At 36.0% G+C, this 9,524-nt stretch overlaps 1 protein-coding gene across 4 annotated transcripts in view; it reads right to left on the reverse strand.

Annotated features, from left to right (window-relative positions):
* Positions 1 to 8,338, reverse strand: part of LOC106875755 (cytosolic 5'-nucleotidase 3A) — a 58,517-nt gene extending 50,179 nt beyond the window's left edge. For 2 of the 4 annotated variants that reach the window (XM_052978425.1, XM_052978423.1), the window contains exon 1: positions 8,183 to 8,335. Coding sequence is in view for 2 of the 4 variants with exons in the window: in XM_052978426.1 (XP_052834386.1) it covers positions 8,183 to 8,191 (9 nt within the window). In the remaining 2 variants the exon portion in view is untranslated. Of the gene's footprint in view, positions 1 to 8,182 lie in introns of all 4 variants that reach the window. The other 2 variants (XM_052978426.1, XM_052978424.1) reach the window with 2 other exon arrangements.
* Between the last annotated feature and the right edge of the window lie 1,186 nt (positions 8,339 to 9,524).

The raw sequence follows: 9,524 nt of genomic DNA on the forward strand, positions 1-9,524 counted from the left end.
TCACAATGTAAGTATATCTGAAAGGGTAGTCTTACACTGTTGTACCGTTGAATTACAAATAATGCTCATCTGTTATGTTCGGGTTAAAATTTCAACATCAAAAATATGAATTTTCATGGGAGTTATGCAAAGAATATAATTTCCAAATTTCATAAAAATCCATTCAGTACTTTTGACGTAGTTTTGGATAAGAAAACAAATGACTAATGTGTGTGTTTGTGTGCATGTGTATGTGTGTGTGATGGGTGTATATATATATAGATATCTGTATGCATGTATATATGTATATATGTGTACATATTACATGTACATCTATATATATATATACATCTACACATATGTATACATATACATGTATGCATATAGATCTTTCTATATATATATATATCTATACATATACATCTCTCTCTCTCTCTTTCTCTCTCTCTGAAAGTATCTGTCATTACAGTATCGAAATCTATATGTATACATATACATCTCTCTCTCTCTGTGAAAGTATCTGTCATTACAGTATCGAAATGTAATTGTTTCAGTTAGTGGAATAGTTTCATTTTTAAAGTGAAAGTATTTGACATGAGTGTTTTTGTTTCACTTTTGACACGTAATACTTAAATAGTGGAAAAGATATTATGTTGCCGTGTGCTCGAACTCTGCGAGAAGTTAAAAATTTTTTTTGACTAAAACACAACTGGAACCCTAAGTAAGGCATGTGTAAAATTTGAATGAAATTGGTTGCGTAGTTCTCGAGTTTTAGGGATTCACACACACAGACAGACAGACATTCTCATTTTTATATATATAGATTATATCAAATTATTTTCCTGAAATAAGTATTTTTATTTCAAGCTGACTTAGAATATGAGAACATTGAATAAAAAAGGTTTATAATTCTATTTTATGATAAAAAGACAGAAAATTTCAAATTTTGTAGACAATATTCATTGTAGCACCAGTTACCTTCAGGTTTCCCAGTACAAGGTATTTGTTTTGACTTCTCTCGCTATTGAAATTGTTGTTATGTTTACTCCTTTTGTTAATACATTTTTTATGAAATACATAACCTTTGTTTCAACTGATTTTGAAAATTATAGAGAATTTAGTAAAATAATTTTGTCATAACGAAACTGGTGTTTGGAACATAAATTAACATAAAATTTTAATGCAACATTTTAATTTAGATCACTTTAAAACAATGTATCAATAGGGTTAAGTATGTGTATGTATGCTTGCATCCATCATTTCCAACCATTTTTGGTTTATAACCCCATTAAAAGTTATAGCAAGCCCAGTAAGTCTCCTCCTATTCCAATTAAAATTTTTGTTTCCACTAGTTAAATATACATAGAATATTTCTACCAAGTTATTAGGTTTATAAATTTTTGGCTGCAATTAATTATACTTTCATTATGGTACATATATAGAATAGCATTGGCAAAAGTGAAATTTTCGCATTATTTTCTTAAGTAAGTTTTACCATGAAATTTACTTTGGGAAAATAACTTATAGGCATAGGAGTGGTTGTGTGGTAAGTAGCTTGCTTACCAACCACATGGTCCCGGGTTCAGTCCCACTGCGTGGCATCTTGGGCAAGTGTCTTCTACTATAGCCTCAGGCCAACCAAAGCCTTGTGAGTGGATTTGGTAGACGGAAACTGAAAGAAGCCTGTCGTATATATATATATATGTATGTGTGTCTGTGTTTGTCCCCACCCAACATCGCTTGACAACTGATGCTGGTGTGTTTATGTCCCCGTAACTTAGTGGTTCGGCAAAAGAGACCGATAGAATAAGTACAAGGCTTCTAAAGAATAAGTCCTGGGGTCGATTTGCTCGACTAAAGGCGGTGCTCCAGCATGGCCACAGTCAAAAGACTGAAACAAGTAAAAGAGTATCTTTAGTTTTCAGTTATATTTATTCACACAAATATGAAAATAAATAATGGCATTAAAGATATTAAGTTTGGTATTCCTTTTGTTATTGTTTACAGATGATCTACTGGTAGTAAAAAGAGGCAGAGATGTTAAGTGATTTGTATAAAGTACACACTCGAGATGGTACACAAAAGCAAAACATCCAACACAAAATAGTCACAGTTGTTACTGAATACTTTTTGAAAATCAACATAAAATTCACCCCAAAGCCACTTCTAATTGCTTCACGTTTTGACTCTTTTTCTGTATTAGGTTGTATTTCATTCCAACACTGAAGTATGGCCATGACAGAGTATGTAAAAAAACATATTTTGTAAATTCAATTTTCACTATGTACACAAGATAATACACACACTACCCAATATATAACTGGATTTGGTTCTAACCCAGTGATCATGAATTGATAAGGATGTATGTGCCTCTCACTTGCTTTTGGCATGTAGTGGTATGTGTGGTGTTTTATATCTAACACTAGTGTGTACTGTACTATGTAAAGCATTTTACCTTCTTTTTTATTCATTATTAAATGCAGTTACATTATTTTTCAATTTTTCTTGGTCAGTGCTGGAATGCCTTTGATTATATTAGGTTTGCTCAATCAAGATTAACCCAGGGGTAAAGTAAATTGCTTACTGTTATTTTATTTTACTTTTTTATATCTCCTCTTCTTCATCATCATCATTTAGCTTCCACTTTCTATGCTTGCGTAGGTCAGGAGGAATTTGTTAAGGTAGGTTTTCTATAGCCAGGTACCTTTCCTGTTGTCAACCTTCACCTGTTCCCAAGCAACATAATTTTATGTTCCCTTTCCATGGTGGCATGAGTTGGACAGCTTGTCCTGGTTCAACACATTTCTTAGAGAGAGCCACTAGTTCTTATACATGTTGTTTGGCTTGGTTTCAATGACTGTATGCCCTTCCTGTTGCCAACCATTTTACAGAGTGTACTGGGGACATTTCCTTGTAGTATCAACACTAGAGAGATTGAATAGCCTCAGTGAGACAGAAGTAAAGCCCCCTCCTGCCCACACACACAAACCTAAACTTTCTCTGTTCATTTACTATTCACTTTACCGTGTGTACTATGCATAATTGTATTTTGTTTGCAGCAAAGTAAAAAGAAAAAAAAAAAAAGCAATCCAGTGCTTGTTTGAAAGTTTTCGTTATAGTCACCTTCTATTCAATCCAGCAAAACCTCAAAAATACTTCTGGCCTTAGCTTAAATTGTTAGTAGATATATGAGTTTTTGTATATGACCTTTTGTCCAGAATATCAAGAATTTTCTATTTCATGGATCACAAGGTGGCTAAACCTTTTACTGTCAGACACTCCTTCCATGCCCTTAGAAATAACACTGAGCATTGAATGGGGTAACTATAGCTCCCCTCCATGTTAGCTAATAATTTTAATTTTAATTTTCAAATCCTGTAACCCTTCTGCATGACATCTTTGGCAATGGTAAATCCAGAGAAGCTAAGTGAAATATTTGGTATATGACTGATGAAGGATAACTGATGTTAAAAGAAAATATGATACCCTGACAGAGAGATACTAACTGTTGTACTGCTTGTGGAAAACTCTCCAACATCAAGCATGAATATTTACTCTTTTACTTGTTTCAATCATTTGACTGCAGCCATGCTGGGGCACCGCCTTTAGTCGAGCAGATCGACCCCAGGACTTATTCTTTGTAAGCCTAGTATTTATTCTATCGGTCTCTTTTTGCCGAACTGCTAAGTTATGGGGATGTAAACACACCAGCAACGGTTGTCAATCGAAGTTGGGGGGACAAATACAGACACACACACATACATATATACGACGGGCTTCTTTCAGTTTCCGTCTACCAAATCCACTCACAAGGCTTTGGTCGGCCCGAGGCTATAGTAGAAGACACTTGCCCAAGATGCCACGCAGTGGGACTGAACCCGGAACCATGTGGTTAGTAAGAAAGCTACTTACCACACAGCCACTCCTGCGCCTATTTGATTTTTTATTTTAAACAGAATAGTTTGGTCATAACTATATGTGGTTGTTAGGTTGTAAATAGGGGAGTATCTGTGTATATGTCTCTCACTCTTTATATATGTGTGATGCATGTATATCACATCACTTGTGAGGTTTCTCATGAGTGCTACTAGTAACATGGAATCTAGTACAACCAGTTGCATGCATGGTTGGGTTGTTGATGAGTAAAGCATCATCCCTGCTAGGCTAGCTGGATGGAAAGGGTTGCTAGAAACCCATCAGGACTAAAAAAACAAGACCTGTCAAAAGAACAGATGAAGCCATTGTAGGTTCAACAACCAGCTAGCAATAGCATAGTCACTCTGAAAGTGCCTATAAGAGTGAGACACAACTTCGCTTTTGTTAAAATATATCTCTAGAAGGTCACTCTGATATAAAACCAAATATGCAGGGGATGTTATTGAACATTTTGGGGATCTTTTGCTTGCACTTGAGATCATGGCACTCCCACATTCCTGAGCCAGCAACTCATATTGATACGAAATATCTTGCCTTGGTTTGTCTCTGGATCATCAATAAAATGGAAAGGGTCTAAGATAGGGCTGGCCAATCTGAGGCCCATGGGCAGCATGCAGCTCAGAGACCTTTATCTTGCGTCCCACTTGACACTTTCTTGAAGTATTGTGTTTAATTTCAAAATAAAATTGTTTGTGTAAAGCATTTATTTCAAAACAAATTTAAAATTTACAAGTGGCAATAAAGAAATAGACTACAATTTTATAATTTTAAACAAACGTAAAGTATGAAAAATTCTTGATTCTGTAATTTGATTATTTGACTATTAGTGCATAAAGTGGCCCTCAATAAACTTTCTGTGATTAAAGTAGCTTGCAATATAATTCAAGTTGGCCAGACCTGGTTGCAAACTTTTTTTTCCACAAGAGTTCCACACCCCAGTAATGAACTCATTTGCATACAGCCAATCAGAGCTCACCTTGACCTTGTTGTCAAGTTAACAAATACACTCTACCAAGTAAACTCAAGATGAAGAATGATGTTGTAAGTCGGCCGATTGCCAAGTTATGCCTGATTCTAGAAAGAGACAAAAATAATTAGAAAGATTTACATCTATACCTATTATCGGATTTTGTTAGAGACCCATATGGTAAAGATATGGATGCGAAAAATGTGAGTAAAGGGTGATGTGCTAGCAACCTTCTCCCCTTACTGTTTTACAAAGTGAACAACACAACTATGAGGTGGCAGCCATAGTTGAAACAAGAACAACAAGCTTTCTTAAAGAGAAAAGAAGCATGGTCATTCCTTACCCAAGTGACCTTATCTTATCGGCCATCACTTGTTATGTGCTCATAAATTAGTTTGATAGTTGAGCTCTGACTGGCTGTAAGCAAATGAGTTCATAACTGAGGTCAGGAACTCTTGTGGTAAAAAAAAAGTCGCCGCCTGGTCTAAGAGGTGCTGTGCAAGTTTTATTGGATCTAAAATTTTGCACAGGCATGGCTGTGTCAATGATGGTCTACGAGTTGACAGCATCATGTATGTATGTCAATCACAACAAAAATGTCCTAAAAGCATTTTGTTTGTTTGTTTGCACAGGATGGACCCTGCCCACTCACCCATTCCTCACACCGCATCCCTCTACCCTCCATCCCAACCCAACTCTTCATCACTCATTCCCCTCTCTAAGGTACTACTTAGCTGCGATAATCCCTTGAGTGGAATCAGCATGTAACTGAGGCAAGGGGGGGGGGGCTTTTCTCATGTTATTTTTCTGTTTTGTGAGTTACTTGGCAGCCTCATTAGAGCTGGTGGCACAACAAAAGTATCCAGTACACTCTGTAAAGTTGTTAGCGTTAGGAAGAGCATCTAGCCATAGAAACCATGCCAAAGCTGATTTTGGAACTCGACATAGTCCTACGACTGGCTGAAACTTGCCAAACCGTCCAACTCATGCCAGCATGGAAGACAGATGTCAAATGATGATGATGACGATATATGTATATACATACATATCTGTGTGTGCATATATATATATATATAAACATAATTAAGGGATCAGCAACAGTTGCTTCACTATATATATATATATATGTGTGTGTGTGTGTTATTGGCGGGCGATCTAGGATTACAACGCACCGCTGTCACTTTTATCATTATTAATTAGCTTCCACTTTTGTCGATGTTTTCCCTGTCCTTGAGTTTTCAGTTAGTCTAGAACCACTAGTTATATATCTTTGCTGTCCACTACTTGCTATGCACTGATAGCGGTCGAATATTAACCTAAAATTCTGTTTGAATTAGTCGAATATTAGCCTAAAATTCACTCGCTTGACGTAGTATTATTGATGTAATTCAACTGCAAAACTGCAGGTGATACTAAAGTTTGCGAAAGTGGAAACGGCACGTTATTCTCTAAGATCGCCTATATATATTATACAATAATTTAACATAACGCGACGCTCTCACTTAAGATTCTGTTATGCCTATTGTACTTACAAATAAAGTTTCCACACCACCCACGGATCTCATTGATGAACTGGTGAGAATTAAAAGTTACAAAAGGACAGTGGGGGTGATGTTGTTACACTAACAGGAAATCATTATAGGCCTATTGTCGTTTATGTTCTAATCGGCAAAAACGAAAGATGACCTAATCTTAATTCAGAAACCGTTAGTTGGGTACGTGAAAAAATTATGAAAATTAATATCAAATACATATCGAAACGAAATTTTATATTTTGTAAAATTACTATCTGGGCAAAAGTAAAGAATACGTACACCTGGTGTTTAGGGTTAGGGATTTTGTTACGCTGAAAACGAGTGGTGTACGTATTCTTTACCTCCGCCTACAATCTGTATGAGTATGATGTCTGCCGGTTAAATAACATACACACACACCCAGATATATACATCTTTTTGATGTATTCTTATCCATTATACACACGTTCTATTTTGCTGTTTGCATTATCTATCTATCTATCTATCTATCTAGAGACACACACACATATATTCAAGTATACATACATATACGATATATATGTATCATCATGCGCGCACGCACACACACATATGAAAACAGAAAAGATCAGAAGTGTGTTTCACTGTTAAATTTCTCCATTTAAAGTTGGAGAACAATCTTCTATATGCTGCAGGACGTGGCTGTCGCATTTCAGTTGTCATTACTGATTTCTGGAATTTACACATTGTTGTTAAATTTAATAACCAAGGACGTGCTTCAAGTTAAAATTTTCTTACTTCTACTGCTAGATCACGAAATAATAAAAGTGAAAACAGCAGGAAATGTAAGGAATTGTACCAAAATACTACGTTTGTAATAATAGTCAAAGGGGGTATATGTCTATGCGATAAGCTTGATCACTAGAGACAGCAATCAAACTTTCAAATAATACCGTATTTTTCTGTAAAAAAAAGGACAAGTTGAACAATGTAATCATAGATAAACACTAAATCGAGAAGAAAAGGGCTGCTCGCAGCTGGAACATCTTACAGTTCTGACCTGAGACTAAACAACAATTACAATTACTGCATTTATCAATTTGTTCAATAACCAAATTTTTTTGGGGTCATTAAGAAAAAAAAAAGCATGGCAATACGACGTTTTGCTTTAAATAGATATATTCACTTAAGTGTTGCATTAAAATGAAGATGAATTATGAAAATGAAAATAAAACAAAATAAAAGAAAAAGGCTCAAAACAATCGGAAGTTTTACAATTGATGGTGAAATATAATTATTACATGACGATTATTTAACTTTGTATTCCGTTTCTAACAGACTTTAGAAAACTACATACAACTATTTGCAAATATATACTTGAGAACGTTTAGGCTGTGACAAAAACGAAGTAAATTTTCAATATTAATTATGAAATAGAGTCACAAACAGGCCCGAATGTATCAAACCGAAAACCAAAAGAGATGAGCGGCAAAAGTACCTATATACATACATCATTAATCAGTTTAATTAATATAGTGGTAAATAAGTTTCATAAGTTAGTCAGTAACCTGTTGCTTTTGTTTAATTTCCACTAAGAAATTTCAATTAAAGAATTTTTGTTTTTTTTGGTTTGTCTACGGCATTCGATACATCACCGACTGAGCTTAATTTTACGAAGATGCAATGCAAAGAGTGACGGCACTCGATAACTGATGAATGTACTATTATTGTTATTTAGCCATAATCAAGTAGACCTATGATCAAAGGTGTTCCAGCCGTGATCATCCAGTTTATATTTTATACTCACTATATCCATGTCAGCAATATTTGGTTTTGACGATTTCAGTCAAATGTAAAACTAACAATTTCAAGGCAAACGCAGCGACACAAGGGACGTAACTCTTGTCTTGTATAATTACAACTTAATTTGTGCTGACTTAATCATACACTTCAAAGACGAGCAATGATGACATCCGCAACCCACCTCGTTATCGCCCTCTCTCTCTCTTTCTCTCTCTCTCCTCCCCCTCCTCTCTTTCACACATTTGAAAGTGGACATGTTGTTAAGAGATATAGTTTCCTGAAAGCATTTTATTCGTATATATCAGTGCCCCGCAACCTTTTTTCACTTGTGGTACTCTTTTACTCTTTTACTTGTTTCAGTCATTTGACTGCGGCCATGCTGGAGCACCGCCTTTTAGTCGAGAAAATCGACCCCGGGACTTATTCTTTGTAAGCCTAGTACTTATTCTATCGGTCTTTTTTTGCCGAACCGCTAGGTTACGGGGACGTAAACACACCAGTATCGGTTGTCAAGCGATGGTGGGGGAACAAACACAGACACACAAACACACATATATACATATATACGACGGGCTTCTTTCAGTTTCAGTCTACCAAATCCACTCACAAGGCTTTGGTCGGCTCGAGGCTATAGTAGAAGACACTTGCCCAAGGTGCCACGCAGTGGGACTGAACCCAGAACCATGTGGTTGGTAAGCAAGCTACTTACCACACAGCCACTCCTGCGCCTATATATTCTTTTCAAAATAGATCTATGGAACAGATCCTTCAAAATTCTACGGTACACCTGAACTAAAAATATTACTAAAAGTATAGGGAAAAAAATTACATGTAGGTTAGACTGCGGCACACCTAGCATCGTCTCGTGGCACACCAGTGTGCTGCGGCATACCGGTTGCGGAGCACTGGTATATATGACTGAAAGTATAACAAACATTCCATATTTGAACATAAGCGCAAACATTAACATATTTAAAGTTACTCACTGGGACATCTATATACCCTTTCAAAGATATCACAGCAGAGTATGGAATTAACTCTTAAAAAAAAAAATCGATGTTAAGTCGTAACACCTTTGAATGTATTTTTTCTTATCTCGTTTCAATCAATGAAATACAGCCATGCTAGAGCATCGCCTTCGGGGGTTTTAATCGAACAAATCAACCTCAAGACACTATTAACTCTATCGGTTCTTTTGCCGAACTGCTATTTACGGGGAAGGAAACAAATCAATACCGGATGTCAAGAGGTTGCGGGGAACAAACAAAAACAAGAATACACATATATACGACTAGCTTTCACACAGTTTCTGTCTACCAAATTTACACTCAAGACATTAATCGGCC

This window comes from Octopus bimaculoides, chromosome 2, assembly GCF_001194135.2.
Source record: "Octopus bimaculoides isolate UCB-OBI-ISO-001 chromosome 2, ASM119413v2, whole genome shotgun sequence".
NCBI classification, from domain to species: Eukaryota; Metazoa; Mollusca; class Cephalopoda; order Octopoda; family Octopodidae; genus Octopus; species Octopus bimaculoides.